Consider the following 21719-nt stretch of genomic DNA (forward strand, 5'->3'; position numbering starts at 1 on the left):
ATAGGAGTCAACATGACAGAATTCTAAAAAGATAGTTAACCTCAGAACTAAGACAATTAACTGGAGGGTACTTCCTGCTCTGTTCTTTTAGTTTCAAGATAAGTTGTCAACATGTAACCACTTATCAGATATGACTATGTATAACCTGGCATGGAGTCAAATCTTAGTTCCTAAATCATGTGTATATATTTGAGGCTGTCACTGAAGTAAACTTGCAGCAGGTTCAAACTGCATCTCTTTGCAGTGTGTCTGTTGGTAACTTGCGGAATCCTTACTGACCTGATTACTAGAGCCCTCATTCTCCATTAGAGGAGACCCCCAACTGGGTCACTCTGTGGCAGGACAGAGTCTTAAAGAATACAGAAAATGAACATAAACAAGCGGAAGATCCCCATTAGATTTTGAGTCACTTGGGCATTGATTTTGGAGTACTATTCAGATACTTAAGGAACACGAGGAGGATAAGCAATGATTAAGAGAAGAATAATTCATTGGATCAATATAAACTTGGATATCAAACTTATAAATTGTGAAAAAACAAAACAAAAAGGCAAAAAAGATTTCCTTAGTCAGGCAAAATTGAAAACAAAAACAATGCCAGCAACAACTATACCATGACTACATTAATGCCCTTACTGCAGTTGCCTTAAGATACATATTCTCGATTGCCTGAAGATGACTAAAGAACGGGATGAGGGACATGATAATCAATCTCATCTTGAATTCCCTACTCGTCCCAATTAGGCTTTAGGGGAGCCTATGAAAATGCTAAGTTTACACCATAGGAGCTAAGAAGAGGCAAGCATAAAGAATTCACTTATCTGTTCCTCCCTGGCATCATGAACTTTACCTGATATTTCTAGTGCATTTTCAGCGAAAGCAAAGTGTTTATCAGGGATTAGATTTTTAAAAGGCACCTTCTTTCTATGGGTCTACTGCTCCATATCATTATGGATATCAGTTGGATTAGAGCAATGATACACAATGATTGCTATATTATTTTTCTATCATTGCTAAAATGGTTCTTAGCCCTTCCCAAATTCAGCAATTCTATTGTTATCCTCGAATGAAACCTTTGGAAAAGTTCAAAAACTAGGATGAAGAGTTGACCCTGGAAATACCACATATGAAGTCCTGACAGGCACTGGTAAATGGGCAACAATACACTGCCTAATAACCTGCAGCTCTCCCACATGTTACGGATGTAGCTATGACTCTTGGATGAAAACTGTGTGGCATCTGACCTCAGGTATACTCATTTAAATATTATACAAGATTCCTCTGAGCATTCTGATGATTTCCTAGGGATACTCATATATGCATTTGAGAGAGAAGTAAAAGGGGAATGAAATCAGGAGTTACTAATAAAGCAGCTTCCTTTGATAACAAGAATGAAGATTGTCAAGACCTATAAGACCTCAGAGAGAGACACAGGAAAAGTTGTGGACTTTCTGAAGGTAAGTAGAAATATGGGTACCTAAATACACAGTTCCTTTAGAATCCTATGCTGTTCAAAGACAGAAGTCAACAAGATATTTTAATTGTACTCTACCTGGCCACATAAAGGAACAATGAAAATTTTTCTTACAATGAAGGAATGTTCAGATCAATGAGTATATGGCTTATGCCCTAAATGAAAGGAAGGAAACACTGGGCTAAGGAATGCCAACCTAAGTAGGATAAGACAAGACTGCACATTGCCTAGCAACAGTAACAATACATGATGTCAACAATAGAATAATGGATTGAGCCCCACCACCCACCCCCATTCCTGTAAAATTAGAGATTTTAAACCCAAGAATAATGACATTTGTGGCAGTTTCAGGTTGTAAATCTATTATTCTTTTGTTAAAAGCTGCTACTTAAGGAAATGCTGTTATTGATATCTCTTATCCTAAAGATATTGCCATTTCCCCTCTACAATGCCCTTTTAAGTTGCACACAGAGTATTGGGGACCTAATTTTCATGGTACAGTTGAACTTCTAGTGAGTTCCACTGGTTTATCCATGAAAGGAATCATAGTTAACACAGGAGCCATTAATGAAGATTATGTAGGAGAAATTGCAGTCATGATCACATGCCCACTGATTGGCAATTTAAAGCAGGGAAAAATATTGTATAATTATTATGATTGCCTTATGTAGCCCAATCATGAAAAAGACTGTGCTTTGTGAAGTATGATTTTGTAGTACAGATAAAACTGCAGCTTTAAGCACTTTACTGGAGAAAAATGATAAACCACATTGGCTTTAAAAATGAAAGGAAAAACTTTTACAGGATTAATTGATTGTCCAGCTAATGTCTCTTTTATACCCATAGAAGAACAGTACTCCAAGTGGTCTGTTATGAGGTAAATTCAACTCTAACTATAGACCAATGAGCTCTAAGGGAACATAGTCAATCAAAATTACAATACATAGGTCTCACAGCCAGTTACTAATGTTGCAATAAATCTTTGTGGGGAGAGACTTTCTACAACAAATTAAGGCAGGGATCCTTATTCACAATTCTACTGCTACCTAGTCTCCATAAGTGTGTTGACTATGGAAACAATTGGATATCAAAACGGGAAAGGACTAGAAAGTGTTTTAAGGAACGTTTGAACCTATATTCCCACAGGGCAAAATCATAAAAATGGATTGGGTTTTTCATAGAGGTTATTGAAAAGTAACACCTACATGATTACACAGAAATCTAGTGAGCTTGTCTGAACACAATAATGCTCCCTTTCTCAGGAAAATTTGTAGGCTCTTTACCAGTTAATCACAGAACAACTGGAGATAGGGTTCAAAGACATCCCCCCCCCTTTTTTCCCTCCCAGAAATTCTCCGGCTTTTGTAATGAAGATTGTTGATTGACTTACAGAATGTTAATGCCACCATGTGGCCAATGAGAACTTTACAGCCTAGTTTACCTATGCCCACAGCTATTCCTACAGATTATCCTTGAATAATTTTGTGTTTAAAAGTTAGCTTTTGTACTATGAATATTCATACTTATGAATAGTACATAGCCTTTTCTGTTTCCTCACTGAATCATAAATAACCTCAGCTTTAATATTAGTGGACCACACCACTTCAAAGAAACTTTTTAGAGCTTGTGAGGCAGGAATTCCATCGGGCTTATGGTATTTATTACATGAATGATATATATTAGCCACCTCCAAAGAGGAAGAGAAATGCTCCTTATATGATAAGACTCAGGATACATTACACAAAAATGAGCTTATTATTGCACCTGAAAGAATACAAAGATCAGAAACTGTGCGATATTTGGGGCAAGTGGTTACTAGGACAACCATTAAGGCACACCAAAAAGAGTCCATTAGACAAGACAATTTAAAAATACATAATGACTTTCAAAAATTAGGAGAGAGGATTATTTAGTTACAGCACAATTTCGAAATTCCTAATTATATACTAACCAGTCTACTTAAACCTCCGCGGAAAAGATGGTGTTGTATAGGCTTTGCATATTACCTTGAGAGGGAAAAGAAAAACTACAATTCTTTGAAGTCAGATTTAACAAGGCATTTGTGTACTGTGAATCCTTCACTTCCTTTAAGCTTACTTCTCTCCCCCTTCCCCCAATAAATTGTCAGTGACATATATTGTAGTTCAAGAGGATAGACCTTTGGAATGAATTCATTTATACCCCAAGGTCCACAAAATACTAACCTCTTAGCTTACTCTTCTTGCTCAATTAATAAAGGAGGTGAAAACAGTATGTCAACAATTATATGGATTTCATCCGTGCTGAATTATAATTCCTTTAACTAACAATAGCTTTTCAGAGCATTACAGGATACTATGGAATCAAATTTTATTCTAAGATTACCATGGAAGGATAGGAAATATTATCTACCTGGTAAACTATGGGATTTTCAAATATGAACTCAATCTGTGATTACAGAAATTGCACAACCTTCTCTCATTCCACAGACAAATATTTATTATATTGATTGCTCATCTAAGGGTATAGGAGTAATTCATGGTCCAGATATTCGTCAATTTATTAATAGTTAAACTGCCTATTTTGATTCATCTATTATGGTTAATACATAAATGCTTAAATGTTGTTTCAGACTATGCTTATGTTGTAGGATTATTTTCAGCAATAGAAATGGCTATAATTTTATCTTTTGATTTTATTATGCTCCCATTACTACAGAAATTACATCTGGTTAAAACCCACATACATCCTGTGTTTATTACTCATACTTGTGTACACACTAACCTCCCTTTTTTTATTGCAGAAGTAAATAATCCATTTGATCTACTAACTTGTCCTATTTTTACATTGCCAAATAGGAACACCAACAGGAATACCTGAATATTAATAGATTTCTTGAATGATATCACATCTTACTTGAACAAGAGAGACAAATTGTGCAGGTATATTCTACCCCTTAAGCTGTCATTGTCATGTAGCTGGAGTTAATCCCAAGGCAACAATACTAATGAATTGTGGCTTTGGTCTTATTCCTCAGATACCATACCTTCATATTTGCATTGATAAATATTCTACATTTCTTTGGACTGAAACTAAGTCACCAGAGAATGCTTCTGCAGTATACTTTTCTTATACAAACTTTTGCAGGAGTGCCTATTTCTATAAAACAGACAATGAAACATCATATAGCATTAAAACAATAAAAACTTTTGTAAAGAATGGTGTATTAATCATATTACCAGCATACCTTATCCTCAAGGCAAGAACATAATTTAAAGACCACGTAGAATATTAAAATAATAATTATTAATATATTTTAAAATGTTATCATCAAGGGATCTTCTTGCATTTTATTTACTCTTCATTTTTAAAAATTGTCTCAAGTTGATATAAGTTTGAGAGCTCAAGAACATTGTTCCACAGATTGTGTGGTTTAAGCATCTCTAATTGCAGATGGACCCACTGAAACATTATGGATTTCTCTTTAGCTGTACAAGTCCCAGGCCATAAAGGACATCAGCATAGGGCAAGGAGATAATGATGGTAAATAGGAAGATAGCAAACCTCCCACTAAAGGACAAAAGAGGATATAGACCATGTCATCAATGGACCATGTCATCAAAAGTCAAGTCAACTAGTCCGAGGCCAAGTTTAGGCCCTATGTACCATGTACTGACATTACTTCACTGGTGACCCTTTATTTATGACTAGACCTTGGGACCATATGAGATTGATTCCTCCCTCTGAAGAAGGGACTGGGTTATTGTTTTCCATGGGATTTGAATCAATTTCTATTTTCATAGGACCTTACAACATTTGTATTCCCATTTAAGACAAGTGTGTACTTACTTTCTAAAAGAAAACAGAACCAATAAAAATTGGGTCATTTTGAAGCTATTTTCTAGATTTTTCTGATCAATATAATCGTGTAACTACTAGTACTGGATGTAGTATTGATCTCTATTATACTCAGAGTATAACATATAATGTTTTCTTTTCACTGGTCTAATATTTTTCATTTTGTTTACAATTTGCTTCCTTATAGAATACTCATGCCTCAAATGACAATTAGAGTTATCTTTATTATCTCAAATCAAAACCAATCTAAGTACCCTACTATTAAAGATAAAAAGGGGGCATGTCAGAACACAGTTTAAGGATGGAGCTATGTGAGCCAAACTCCAAGAAACAAGAGTCTTGTGACCTCAGTTTCTTCAAAACACAGAATTGTACTTGGAATGTGTTTTTGTTAAACTTCAGATTGCTCATTGTTGCCGGCTGTTGTTATTCTGTCAAATATTCAAACTATCTTTTATATGCCTTTATGGAAAAATGTTTTTGCCATGTGAGGCAGAGTTTAAGTTGTCTGAGGAATGAATAAATTTGGCTATTGCATGAGACTCCATTCCACCTCCTTTATCAGGTCCATTCTCCCAGTTCCCACCACCTCCAGAGCAGTAACAATGTAAAGGTAATAAAATTATTTGCATTGTACCTCAGAATTATATTTTTTGTCTAAACATCAAACTACTCTTTGCACCCAGGGAATTTAATGATTTATTCAATACTACTTAAGGAGAGGCAAGCTGATTTTTAAATAGGTATTCATACCGTCATAAATCCATCCAGCAAACCTGAGTCAGGTTTCGGGGGTGCCTGCAACCGTTCCATAGACCACTTTTCAATGATGGAGGAGACTTGTGTATTCTCTGTATTGAGTATTCTGAACCCAGTCATATTTACGCCACTGTATCTGTAGGGCTCCACATCAAGAGCAAAGAGGTCCTGAAACAGAAATGTCCTAGTGTTACCACAAGTAGATTTTATTCACAAGAATACAGTGCTGAAATCATCACTTCTTATTTTCCTTAGAAAACTTACAACAGTGAATCTCAAGTTATGTCAAGCATTACAAATCAATTAGATCCAAATCAACCCCCTTCATGTTCAGACAAGGCAAAAGTGTTTATTTTGCACATGAATACAAATCCATTGATTACATTATAATTTAAGCAACATAATAACATATACCCTTTCTGTAACATACATTTTATATTTCTATGATCTTTTCTTTTGTTAAGGATAATCAAGCTTTATATTTCATGCACTGGCATTTTTCTTTAACAGAAGTAATTTTTTTTCTTTGCTCTGCTTCTTAACCAGTAAGTCACATTTTATCTTTGTTTTCTCTGGATTTCTTTGTTTATTTTGCTTTTCTTTTTCTTTTAACTTGGAGGAGCCAATTATGAAATAATACTTTAATTACTAATAACTATATGAAAGATGAGAAAAAAATGTTAACATCACTAATCCTGTTAGTTGCAGGAAATTTGAACTGACTTCATTATAAGACCCATCTGGAGCCTCACCATAGTGAACATTGTTTCTGTTGACCTCTCAGATCTGTATGCCATAAAAATCCTTGTTCTGCCTATTAGTTTTCCTGGCAGACATGAAGCCAAAGCTATCAACAAAGTTGGGTGTTATCATATGGGTACATGGCACCTGACACTTTCATACATACTTTTAGCTCTTCCTAGACATACTGCAAACAAGGCACATGAATGTCACTGATCCTGTGTACATCTTGCTTCCTACTCACACGGTTATACATTCTAGGGGTATAAAACCTACAGGAAAACAGCCGGGATTGTCCTGAAATATTTACTCTACTGCATAGGAATCTTTACAACTTTAGATTCAATTTATGATTATCTAAAAAGATGAGGTATACCTTACTCAAGATGGAAATTATTAATGCATGACAATATATGTCAGGACAGAAAATACTTAAAATGATAATAAAATTTGAAGTTACAAACAGACAAGCCACTTAGTGAATTTTATTGTGAATGACATTTCACATAGCAAACATAATCTTAGTTGCAATGTTGTGCAAACTGCTTTACACAAATACGTATCCTGAGTATTCTAAGATAAAAGAAACAGAAAAGTACAGAAGCAAAATGATTAGTCTCTGACCCTCTCTCAATTTTCCCAGCTGGAGCCAGAAAAGAATTTCTTTAGTCTACATCCTTCATAAATAGGTTATAAGAGTCTCTCTTGTCTCTACCACACATTATCTCGCTTTTGGAGCAACACTCCCAGACAGTGAAAAGTTCCGAATGCAGAAACTCATGGCTACTCAAGGTACTTAGAATAAGTGATTGCTGAGTGTTTAGTGCTAAACAGGAGATTTATATCACCATCTCTAAGTCTCACAGGAGATAAAGGAAGAGAAAACAGAAAGAATAGAGTGTGAAGATAGAGTAAGGGGTCGTGAAAATGTTAGCTTCAAGGCATGACACAATCATTGCAAACATGATCTCAGCAAACTTGGTTGCCTATACTGGGCCTCCATCCAATTAAAGCTGTAAGCAATCAATCATAAACATGGAATACTAGATCCTGCCCTTCCTGTAGAACCATTAGTTATGATGGAATTAAAGGAAGAAATTGTCAGTGTTTTGAATTGAGTATGAAACAGTGAGCTTACCAGGCCCCAATGGGGAATTTGCCTCACTGACACTCAAATGGTCCTAATTAAATCCCATGGGTCACAAGACAAGGCAAAAAATACAAACATGGAAAAGAGACCTGCATAGAAGAGGACAGAACATGACAGAGGCAGGAAGGGAATAAGAGAAGCTGGTAGCAAGAATAAACAAAATGCACTATAAACATTTGTGAATTTTTCAAAGAGCAAATTTAAATAATTTTTAGAAAGGTGGAGGGAGGGCTTTCATTCCAGAAGATTGCTGCCCAATATTTGAAAGTTCTTAATTTCTAGGAGAATCTGCACAAACGGATTTTGATCTATTTAACCTAATTTGCTATTGCTAGGTGATACCACATTTTTTACCCAATTATATTTACAAACTGCTATTGATTCTTCAGCAAACCACACTATAAAAACAGAAAGCCCACTTTCCTTGTTACCACGATGACTGTGACAACATACCCACAATGAATACACACACACACACACACACACACACACATATATATATATATTTGTCCAGTCATCCTGCCTTTTGATTAGATGGATCTCAACCATGTACTTTGTAAGATAAGGAAATCAGAAATCTATCCCACATCCCTCCACATGCATCTTCCTTTAAAGAATGACAAGCACATTGAAAAAGGCATGGGGATTTACAATTTGAGTAGAATTATGAATAAGAAAATATATAGCATGATTACTGAAATCAATTTAATTGTAATAGAGAATTCGTAAAATAGAACAAGAACAAAAAATGGGAAATTTGGGTTATAATTAAAGAAGTACAGAACTTTAGTTATAGCCTAGTTTGTTATAAATATATTAAAATAAATGTTTTATTCTTTCCTTAACTATGAGATATAAGTCTTTCAACATTTTACATTTATGTTGAATCAAGTTGCAGTTAGCAAGTGGATGTGGGTGATAAGGAAAGATAACAATTCCATCTTTTCCAAGTTTCTTATAAACTTTAATAAGGCATCATGGAAGAGGTGATGCAGCAGCATAGCAGAGGCAGGCTTGGTGTCTGTGGGGACCATACAACCCTTGTGCAAAATACCCTCCCTGGAGTTGTCATTGTCTTTCAGAAAGCTATTGAGAACAACTAACTGGGTTGTGAAAACTGTCAAAGCTAAAACATGTAACTTCAACATTTAAAAATAGATGGCAAGGAAACTGACAGGGCTATTAATCAATGGAATAGGAAAAAAAAAAGTCTTACATAGAAGCTATAAAGAAAAGAAAAAAAGTGAAATTTCATGGTGGACATTGGATCATTATTACTTAAAGTTCTGAATGAAATCAAAGAAGAGTTGATTTGTGGAATAATACATTTATATTTACATATTTAATCTATGTCACTATCACAATATTTAGAATTCAACTATAACAACCATTGAAATTTATATACATGCATTTTAGGCATGATTTAAGCAAAGGTGATAATTGATAAGTAAAGACATGTCAATCTAAAGGCAAAAAGAAATCAGGATGAGGCTAAAATATGGAAAATAAGTGATTAGGGAAAGAGAGAGAAATATACTTCACAAGAGAAATCAGGACTATGAAGTATACAGAGAAGGAAATATAAGTGAGGCAGAGCCTTGAGATGCACACATATAATCCTAGCATCCCCAAGACACCAGCAGGATTTCAAGGTCAAATACATCCTGAACTACATAACAACACAGCAAAAAGAAAAATGGAACAGAATGAAGGGGGAAATGGGGAGAGATGTCAGGTATGAACCATTCATAAAATAGTAAAAACATTTTTTTCATGCATGATAAATAAAATGTCATGGCTATTGAAGACAAAATATAAAGGTAACACAAAATTCGCATATTGCAAATTAAATCATATTGACCTAAAATAACTAGATATTGTCAATTTAATCAACTGATTGGGTAATTAGAAAAGCCTTATTTCAAAAATATACCCAAATTTGGCCAATAAACAAACAAGAGCACAACACATTTTGGTGGTCTAACACATTGTTTGTTGTGGGAAACCTAATTTTAAAATCCACAATGCCCTTAAAGTCTCTGAAGCCACATACATAGACAGACAACATTTTCCACCAATAACTGAAATAATATTATTTCAAAAAATTCAGCTTCCCCCACCCCGTGTTATTAGTTTTGTGACATGATTCTTTTCAGATTGTATCAAAACAATATAAAGTAAAAATGTGTTATTCATTATATTACTTGTCACTCAAAAACACATTTTCTACCCTTTTAAGAGTCATAATAATAAAATACATAGCATTATTTTTGTTTTAATAAAGTACTTACCAGAGTGGTAAATATGTAATGATAGTATTCTGTCATCATTCCCATAGCTAATGCCTAAGAGATTAAAAGAAACAAAACAATTAACATTGAGTTTGAACATAATTTGAAATACATTATTTCAGTAAGAAAGGTAATACTAAAATTTACGATTTGGTGAATAACCTCAATTACTCATGGTACATAAAATTAGATCATACTGAATTTTCCCAGTAATTACAAAAAATTAGTTGTTATTAAAGAAATTTTTTGACTAATTCTTTTGACAGCAAAGCTATTTCTTGAATGTTTGCAATAGTAAGGTTTCATCTAGACAGCATTAAAATTGATGTAAAACTTAATATATTAGCACATTGTAATATACTCACTACAAATTTTGTAGTGATTGATATCTTTTTATCATTAGCATTTTTTTGGGAAATAAGCAGAAAAACTGCAAAGATCAATGTAAAGTAGCACCTTATCTCAACACCTTAGACATAATCTTAACATTAATAAATGAAATATGAATCATAATTTGTAAAATAAGGGTAATCAACAAAATATTCTTGTCTTTTTCCAAAGATCAGATGAAAATTCATATTTTTGTTTCCATTTTCTACCTCCCTTACCAAGTTTTGACTGTTAATGATCTTGATCAAATTCTTTTTGTATTGAAATTTGCAGTGATGAGAAATATGCCTGTCTTTTGCACCTCTAAAACTGTAGGAGAAATGAATAATGACTGACAGTGAGAACTGAAAATCCATGCAATTTTTTAGCTGAAGGAGAAGCTCTTAGTTGAAAGTATTCTATAGTCTCCCCCACAGTACTATGAAAAAAAAAAAACCATATGCCAAGAAGCTTTTTCACTTGTATCCTGTGTGCAGTGAAAAGGAAAGCTTCATAGACATAGGTAAAATCAAATTTATAATTTTTAATATGAGTCATTCAATTAATAAAAAAAGGATAACCACTTCAAAAAATAGAACACATATAATAATGAATGCTTTGTAAATCAAAGTATTAAACAGAAAAAATAATTTAGGGAAAAAGTCACTATTTCTATTTCTTGAAGTAATAACTATTATCTAATCCTATAGTCTAAACCTATAGCTTCTAGTCAAGTTATATTAAGCAAAATATAGTGATATTTTCCTTACATTTACATTATCTGTTACAGTAAAAAATGTTTGTTGCCAAGAAAATGTGCAGAAGACATTTATTTCCACATTCAATCAATGGAGGCTCAATTTATCCTTGTTTCTAAAATCATTAGCTCAAAATGTGCAGAAATGAATAAAAATATGTTGTACAAGGATAATCATGAATGTTACAAAAGTATATCACAACTTAAATTAAGTGTATTGAATATTTAAACTATAAAAACTTTATAATGTAGGTTCACATGTTACATACATTAAGAAAAATAGGGCATAACAAAGATAATTAAATTGCCCAATAGAGTAAAATGAATCCATCTTCAGTATTTGGAGTCTAAAAATGATTAAAAGACGGGGGGGGCATTAACTGTATGAATAATGTTACTCAAGTCTACAAACTCCAGGAAAACACATGTGAGAACTGCCTAAGTTAAATGCATAGAGATCTTCATAATATAGGTTAACCTGTAGGGTTATGGCAATCATATCCCTGGTATGGAAATTATGACCATTGCAGACAGAAGAGAATGTATCTTCACAAGACAAAGTGAGTTATGGTCCCATTCTGAATATGGGCTTCAGGGTTGCCACCAGAGATTTAGAGAAAAAAAAAAAAGGGTGGGGGGAAATATAGTGTGGCTCAGTCCAAATCCAACTGAAATCTTAAGCACAGTTCAATGTTTCAGGAGACACATATTGGGGTTGTGGGATCTTTATTAACTGTGCCTCCCAAATCCATAACTCCATTCTAACTACCATAAACTAATAGTATTCAAACTGGATTTCTACCTATATATTAATCCATGCCATTTTATATATGTATGTGTTACATATTCTGAAAGATGTTGTCCTTTTCCTAAAAATATATAAATTCTAAAATGCACTCCTTTTTCCTTGATAATTTGTAAATTCTAGCACTTGAAGCCAGTATGTGAAACTGTTTTTGGGTGCCAGGGTTGGGAGCTGAGCTTTGATGAAGGTGGTGAGGTGTACTTGCTTCTGATGTGTGTGCTCTACTGGAGCCATAGTTTTCTACTCTATAACACTGAAGAGAAGTCTGTAATATAAACTGGGGTAGTTTATGGCTTTATTTGACATTTTTCTCAACCATGATTTTGAAACCAAGTATCAATTATTAACTGTAACATATTATCTAATAATACAAGTCCTCAGAAGCAAGAAGATTATTATCTAAAAGATTAGCTTGATAATAGCCACTTATACTGTACCTTCCTCTATTAATGACACATCAATGTGTCTTCCCAAACCTCAAACCATATAAAGGAAAAACATCTGCATCTTCTTTTGAGTATGATATTACTTGAGAAGCCTCAAAGGAAATATATTGTGACATATCTCATATTGTCATGAAGACCAAAGATTAATATGTTTAAGATAACTCTTAGGGTTCTGCAGTATGACACTACCTATCTTGCACATAATGTGCAAGCAGTTTATTCTGCCAATTAGATTCAGCAATAATATTATTCGCACAAAAAAAACTGAAGGACAGGAGGAAATGCATAGCAAATATTAATTTTGTGTTATAACTTGCTGTTGTGGGTGTATTTGCACTTACTTTTACAGTTTTCCTAAATAAAGGTTTTATTTCAACTTCTCTGATCACAACTTTGAATTCCTTGCTTATGAATTTTTTTTGTGTTGGAAAGAATGTCCTCCTGAAACTTCACTTCAGAGCATCTTGGCTTTGCCCTAGGGAATTCTGTCAGATATCTGAACAGGGGTGGAATTATATGCTGCTAAGGCATGAACTTCAATTAATGCATGAAACTTGCCTCAAATGAAACCCAGTCAGCCCTGAGCTTCAATCTCTTTCAAAGCTTTTTGGGGAAAAATGCGGTTGGTTTGAATAAATGATTAATGTTTTTCAGAAATTAACAAGGTTAAGCTGAATGAGGCCATCAATTTCTGGTTTTTCTAATAGTTCTTAGCTGTAGCACTCTTTCTGTGAGCTCATCCTCTTTTATTGTTCAGTTCTGAATGTGTGTGTATCTTTGATAGTCTTACATCAGCGGATATTTAATAATCTCAGAATCTCACATACATCACAGCACACTACACCCTCTTCTCAGTTTGATTTCCATGTTCTGATAAACACCATGGCCAGATGTAGGGGAGGAAAGGGTTTGATTTGTATCAGCAGTTTTCTGATTATGGGTTGTGACTCCAAAGACCATTGGAAAAAACAGATATTTGTATTATGATCCATAACAGTGGTACACTAACAGTTATGAAGTCTCAACAAAAATAATTGTATGGTTGGAGGTCACCACAACATGATGAACTATGATACAGGGTCTCAGCATTAGGTGGGTTGATAATTACGGTCCTAGAGTCATACTCCATCATTGAAGGAAGTCATGGCAGAAAACGGAGGCAGGAATTGAAGCAGAGACCATAGAAAAGCAGTGCTTAATATGGTCTCTGGCTTAGTCACAGCTAGCTTTTTTTTTTTTTTTTAACCCAGGACCACCTGCACAGGAATAGCACCACCTACAGTTGGCTGGTCCCTTGTCCCATCTATCAGAAATCAAGACATTTCTACACAAGCCAATTGATGGAGACAATTTCCTTGTGATGATATATTTTTTGTTCAAATAAAGCCTCTCTGAAGGTCAGATAATTGAGCTTGCCACTAGCTAACCATTGAGGTCTGGAGGTCATCTTCACTGAGTATATTTAAATATTGTTTGGTGATTGTCTTCATTTTTAAACAGAGCAGGGTATTACTAAGGAAATACATAAAATATGGATACACTGAATAGAAGGCAGAATGCCCTCTGTTATTGGAGGTTTTATCATCTTCTAGACAGCAAGCACAGAACCAGTTAGATCTTAAAAGAAAACACTTTGCTTGTTGGGAGTCCAGAGGGGGAAAATGCAAACTCATTGTCCGCCAGGAAAAAAAAAGAGAGGACCTCTTGTCTAAATGAGAACACCACTTGGTAGGGTGCTCATTTTTCTGCACTTTGCTTGCTAGTGCATGCAAGTCACTCAGTCTCTTAGAGATTAGACAGAGATAGCACAGTTCCTTTGGTTATGGGGATGATGAAAAAGAACACATATGTAAACGATTAGATACAGGATACAGGCTGATTCTGTTTCATGTTGATCTGTTTCATCCCACTGTTTGGATATGTTATTGATGAACTCTTTTTTTTCTATCATTCCGAAAAAGAAATATCATGATTTTGAAGACCTTCAATATTTATATTACACTTTTCCTAATACAAATTGACTGAAAGTAATTGTCAGATTTTCTATTATAAAATTACACTAAGATGAGTTCTCTGATTCTGTGAATGATTTAACACTAAGTCGTTATCTTTAAAACACAGGGTAAAGAACATTTTATAAGCAAACTAAGACTTTAAGTAACTTAAATATTACCTGCTTTAATATTCCTGCTGCCATTTCATGGCTGCAATCAAAGATCACATGGAACTCTTTGCCTCTTTTCATTTCCTTCAGCAAAGGCTTTGCATCCCTTGTATCAGCTGGCAGCTGACGTATTTTAAGTCGAAGATTGTACCTTGATGGCGCTTTGATGAGCTCTTGCAAGCGAATGAGACCTTTAATTAAAAAGGAAGAAGAAAAAAAGAAAAAAACAGTAGAAGCAAATCAGAGTAGCTCATAGAATAAAGAAATGTAAGCCTGGAGTATGATTATCTTGGTCACATGTAGGTGCTTTGATACAGGTCATTTCACTAGAATTGGAATTACTTTCTTATGTTTCTCTCTCTCTCTCTCTCTCTCTCTCTCTCTCTCTCTCTTTTGACTTCTTTTAAACGGTGTTTTATTATGTCATTTAGTCTGGCCTGAAACTTAGTATGCAGTACAAATTGGCCATGAATTCCCAGTGGTTTTCCTGCCTAAACTTCCTGAGTTTGGTATAATTTCGTCAGGTAAAATTTTCAATGACTATAACTCCATATATTACAGAAATGTGCACTTTTTTGACAAATGTATTTTCACAATGGCTCAAAATATATCAAATCTTAGATTTGATCTATCTTAGATTTCATAAATTATTTTAAATGTTATTGCTATTTATTGATATAAGTAATTTTCAAATACTAAAAATATTTTAACATTTGATATACAAACCCCTGAATTCTTTGTGATTTGTATCAAGTCAAAAAATGTCCTATCTCCATCTATTCTTCATTCTTACATCTGTAAAAAAAAATACCTGTATATTTCTTTCACTGTCTTTCTCCTTTCTATAAAGAATTATTTTGAAGAAAATTATTACTGTAGTGGTAAAAAGAAAAATTTGCAAATAACTAATGGGTAACTTTTTTCCCCCTCTCCTTCAACTAAGTACATGTGCATGTTACCTAATTACATTTGGTAACAAGGGTGGAAACAAACTCTACAACTAAAAATCCACTCTGTATTCATGTAAACTGACAGTTCATGAGAATAAAACCACAATTTGTTATTTTAACTAATCATAGGTATTTTTAAAATTTTTTATTTTCGGGGTTGGCCCCTGATCCTGCTGCTCCTGTCTCTGGTCCCCATCAAGAGCACCCTTGGAGCTCTGATACACCCCCATCCATCCCCACTGTGAGCCTACCACCCCTACCCTGTGCTCTACCCTACCCACAACAACAAAGCAGAGGAAGCAGAAGGGTATGACTTAAAAATTACCATCATAAAAATGATAGAGGCCCTCAAAGAAGATGTGAGAAAATCACTTAAAGAAATGGAGGAAAAAACAAACAAAAAAGTGGAAGAAATGAACAAATTCCTTAAGGAAAGTACAGAAAGGCAAGAAAAAACAATTAAGCAGTTGAAGGAAACAGTTCAAGACTTGAAAACTGAAATAGAGAAAATAAAGGCAGCACAAACTGAAGGAATGCTGGAAATAGAAAAGCTGGGCAAAAAATCGGCAACTACAGACACAAGCATAACCAACAGAATTCAAGAGATGGAAGAGAGAATCTCAAGCATAGAAGATAAACTAGAAGAAATAGATTCATCGACCAAAGAAAATCATAAATCCAACAAATCATTAACACAAAACATCCAGGAAATGTGGGAATAAATCCAACAAATCATTAACACAAAACATCCAGGAAATGTGGGAAACCATGAAAAGGCCAAACCTAAGAATAATAGGCATAGAGGAAGGTGAGGAAGCCAAGCTCAAAGGTGCCAAAAACATATTCAACAAAATCATTGAGGAAAACTTTCCAAATCTGAAGAAGGACATGCCCATGAAAGTACAAAAAGCACACTTAGCCCAAAAGGCTGGCCCAAAGAAAAAAGACCCCTCGACATATAATAATCAAAACACCTAGCATACAGAATAAAGAAAGAATATTAAGAGCAGCGAAGGAAAAAGGACAGGTAACATATAAAGACAGACCTATCAAAATTACACCTGATATCTCCATGGAAACCCTCAAGGCTAGAAGGTCCTGGATAGATTTTCTAAAAGTATTAAGAGAACACGGATGCCAGCCTAGGCTACTATATCCAGCAAAACTCTCAATCACTATAGATGGAGAGAACAAGATATTTAATGACAAAACCAGATTTTCCCAATACGTATTTACAAATCCAGCCCTACAGAAAGTATTGGAAGGAAAACTCCAACCCAAGGAAGGCAACTACGCCCACAAAATGTAGGCAACAGATAATCCAACTACACCAGAAACCAAGGGTAAAGCAGAACTAATATATTCACAATACCACTGCCAACAACAAACCTAAATCAAACACGCATCAACAATCAAATGTCCTTACTCACCCTCAACATTAATGGTCTTAACTCACCTTTAAAAAGACACAGGCTAACAGAATGGATACGAAGACAGAATCCATCCTTCTGCTGCATACAAGAAACACATCTAATCTTCAAAGATAGACATTACCTCAGGGTAAAGGGTTGGGAAAAGATTTTCCAATCAAATGGAAATAAGAAGCAAGCAGGTGTAGCTATCCTAACATCTAACAAGTTAGACTTCAAACCAAAATTAGTCAAAAGAAATGAAGACGGTCATTTCATATTCATCACAGGAGAAATCCATCAACACAAAGTCTCAGTTCTGAACATCTATGCTCCTAATACAAAGGCACCCACATTCGTAAAAGAAACACTACTAAAACTAAAAGCTCATATAAAACCTCACACACTTATAGTGGGAAACTTCAATATACCACTCTCAACACTAGACAGGACCACAAATCAGAAACTCAACAAAGAAACAAAAGAATTAACAGAAGTTATGTCTCAATTGGGGTTAAAGGACATCTATAGAACATTCCATTCAAAGACAAATGAATATACCTTCTTCTCTGCTCCACATGGAACCTTCTCTAAAATCGACCACATACTAGGTGATGTAAGTCCCCTGTCTCTTATCGAACCACCACCATGCTTTAAAATTGGAATTCAACAACAACACAAATAGCAGAAAACTTGCAAATTCATGGAAACTGAACAATGTGCAATTGCACCACTCCTGGGTCAAAGAAGAAATAAAGAAAGAAATCAAACACTTTCTAATATTCAACGAGAATGAGGATACAACATGCATGAACTTATGGGACACCTTGAAAGCAGTGCTACAAGGGAAGTTCATTGCCCTAAGTGCCCATATGAAGAAAAAAGAGGATAGTCACATAAGAGAATTAACAGCCCAACTGAAAACCTTAGAACAGAGAGAAGCGAATTCACCCCGCAGGAGCAGACGCCAGGAAATAATCACCTTGAGGGCTGAAATCAACAAAATAGAAACCAGGAAAACAATACAAAATAATCAATGCAACGAAGAGTTGGTTTTTTGAGAAAATCAACAAGATAGACAAACCTTTATCTAAATTAACGAAAAATCACAGACAAAACATGCAAATTAACAAAATCAGAAACAAAAAGGTGAACATAACAACAGACACAGAGGAAATCCAGCCAATTTTCAGGTCATACTTTGAAAATCTATATTCCACAAAAATTGAAAATTCAAAGGAAATGGACAAGTTTCTGGATAACTATCACTTACCAAAATTAAATCAAGAACAGACAAACAACTTAAATAGACCTATAACCTGCAACGAAAAAGAAGCAGTTATCTAAAGCATTCCAACCAAAAAAAGTTTAGGGCCAGATGGATTCAGCACATAATTCTACCAGAAATTCAAGGAAGAACTAAAACCACTACTTCTCAAACTGTTCCACAATATAGAAACAGAAGGTTCATTGCCAAACTCCTTTTATGAGGTCACAATAACTTTGGTACCCAAGCCTCACAAAGACACAACTAAGAAAGAAAACTACAGACCAATATCCCTGATGAACATTGATGCAAAAATACTCAATAAAATACTGGCAAACCAAATTCAAGAATATGTCAGAGAAATCATCCACCATGACCAAGTAGGTTTCATACCTGGAATGCAGGATGGTTTAACATACAAAAATCTATCAACGTGATCCACCATATAAACAAACAGAAAAAGAAAAACCATATGATTATCTTCCTAGAGGCGGAAAAATCCTTCGATAAAATTCAACACCCTTTCATGATAAAGGTCTTGGAGAGGTCAGGGATAACAGGAACATACCTAACATAATAAGAGCAATATACAGCAAAACAACTGCCAACATCAAACTGAATGGAGAGAAACTTAAGCCAATTCCTCTAAAATCAGGAAGAAGACAAGGCTGCCCTCTCTATATATATCTCTTCAATATTGTACTAGAAGTTCTACCTAATGCTATAAGACAACAAAAGGAGATCAAGGGGATCCAAATTGGAAAGGAAGAAGTCAAACTGTCTCTATTTGCAGATGATATGATAGTTTACATAAGCGACCCAATAAACTCTACCAGGGAACTCCTACAGCTGATAAACATCTTCAGCAAACTACCAGGATACAAGAAAAACTGAAAAAAATCCTAAAAAAACTCAAAAAACTCAAAAAAAAAAAAAGCCCTAATTTTTTCAGACAACAAAGAGACAGAGAAAGAAATCAGAGAAACATCACCCTTTACAATAGCCACAAGCAACATAAAGTATCTTGGTGTAACGCTTACCAAACAAGTAAAAGACCTATATAATAAGAACTTTGTGGCTCTAAAGAAAGAAATTAAAGAAGATACCAGAAAATGGAAAGATCTCCCATGCTCTTGGTTAGGTAGCAGTAACATAGTAAAAATGGCAATCTTGCAAAAAGCAATCTACAGATTCAATGCAATCCCCATTAAAATCCCACCACAATTCTTCACTGACCTTGAAAGGATAATAATCAACTTTATATGGAAAAACAAAAGACCCAGGATAGCCAAAACAACCCTATACAATAAAAGAACTTCAGGAGGTATCACCATTCCTGACTCTAAGCTCTACTACAGAGCTATAATTCTGAAAACAGCCTGGTATTGGCATAAAAATAGACAGGTAGACCAATGGAATCGAATTGAAAATCCTGATATTAACCCACACCCCTATGAATACCTGATTTTCGACAAAACAGCTAAAATTATACAATGGGGCAAGGACAACATCTTCAACAAATGGTGCTGGCACAATTGGATGAGGGTGTGTAGAAGATTGCAGATAGACCCATGTCTGTCACCATGCGCAATACTCAAGTCCAAATGGATCAAAGACCTCAACATTAATCCAGCACATAGAACCTCTTAGAAGAGAAAGTAGGATGTACCCTTGAACAAATTGGTATAGGAGACCACTTCCTGAACATAACTCAAGGGGCACAGACACTAAGAGAAACAATTAATAAATGTGACCTCTTCAAACTTAGAAGCTTCTGTAAGGCAAAGGACACAGTGGACATGACCAAACAGCAGCCCACAGACTGGGAAAAGATTTTCACCAATCCTATATCCCACAAAGGGCTGATCTCCAAAATATACAAAGAACTCAAAAACTAGTCATCAAAACACCAAATAACCCTATTAAAAATGGGGTACAGAACTGAAGAAAGAATTCTCAGTAGAGGAAATCAAAAAGGCTGAAAGACACTGAAGAATATGCTCCACATCCTTAGCTATCAGGGAAATGCAAATCAAAACAGCTTTGAGACAAAACAACTTACTTCTGCCAGAATGGCTAAAATTAGAAACACCAGTGATGACTTATGTTGGAGAGGATGTGGAGAAAGGGGAATACTCCTCCACTGCTGGTGGGAGTGCAAATTCAAACAGCCATTTTGGAGACCAGTATGGCGGTTCCTCAGGAAAATGGGAATTAGTTTACCACAGGACCTGGAAATCCCCCTCTTAGGCAAATACCCAAAGGATTAACATCCATGCAACAAAGACATCTGTTCAACTATGTTCATAGCAGCACTATTTGTAATAGCAGGAACCTGGAAGAAACCTAGATGCCCCTCTTTTGAAGAATGGTTAATGAAGATGTGGCACATCTACACAACGGAATACTACTCTGTAAAAAAATAAATAAATAAATAATGGTATCTTGAAATTCCCACGCTAGTGGATGGCACTTGAAGAAACCATCCTGAATGAGGTAACCCAGTCACAAAAAGAGGAACACAGTATGTACTCACTCATATATGGATTTTAGACCTAGAGCAAAGGATCACCAGCCTATAATTCACACCACCACAGGAACTAGGATACAAGGTGTATTCTAAGAGATTCATATAAAGTCCATCACAGAACTGGGATGGGACAAGTTCCCCAGAGCTCAGGGGATGTGGGGGGGCAGCGAATGGAGAGAGAAGTAGGAGAAAATGAGGGGAGGAAAGGAAAACATGTGCAACCAGGAAGATTGAGCCTGGTTAGGAATAGAAGACAGGAAAGATAGAGGGAGAGACAGAGACAGAGAGAGAGAACATAAAAGAGGGAGCCAATATTGGTTTGAAGATAAAATTGAACACAAAGAAACATCTAGAGAACTACAAGACTGCTCCCAAGTAACAATTTGAGCTTCCCTGAAAAGGCTATCATAAATGCCCTTCCCGGAGAGTGAGATCAACAACTAACTTATCCATGGAGCCCTCAACTAATGCCTGTTGGAAACAGGATCAAACACCCATACATAAACACTGAGTCGAACTAGAACCCAGATGCAGATGGAGAGGACAAGACCATGAGGCAGAAACACATACAGACAGCTTACCTGAAACAGGAGGAACTAATGGCCACTAGACTGATAGCTGGGAAGCCAGCATGGGACTGACTCAGGCCCCCTGAATATGGGTCTCAGCCAGAAGGACTGAACAGTGTAAGGGACATCAGACAGTGGAGCCAGGATATATCCCTTGTGCACAAAAGGACTTTGTGAACACATCCCCCTTGGAGGGTTACT

General features: G+C 35.3%; 1 protein-coding gene across 1 annotated transcript in view; it reads right to left on the reverse strand.

The window, feature by feature from the left end:
- Positions 1-21719, reverse strand: part of Grik2 (glutamate ionotropic receptor kainate type subunit 2) — a 628441-nt gene that overhangs the window by 356492 nt on the left and 250230 nt on the right. The window contains exons 5-7 of the mRNA XM_051206151.1: positions 14803-14984; positions 10253-10306; positions 6065-6238 (exon numbers count right to left, since the gene is read on the reverse strand). Coding sequence (XP_051062108.1) covers positions 6065-6238; positions 10253-10306; positions 14803-14984 — 410 coding nt within the window. The remainder of the gene's footprint in view (positions 1-6064; positions 6239-10252; positions 10307-14802; positions 14985-21719) is intronic.

This window comes from Phodopus roborovskii, unplaced genomic scaffold (assembly GCF_943737965.1).
Source record: "Phodopus roborovskii unplaced genomic scaffold, PHOROB, whole genome shotgun sequence".
NCBI classification, from domain to species: Eukaryota; Metazoa; Chordata; class Mammalia; order Rodentia; family Cricetidae; genus Phodopus; species Phodopus roborovskii.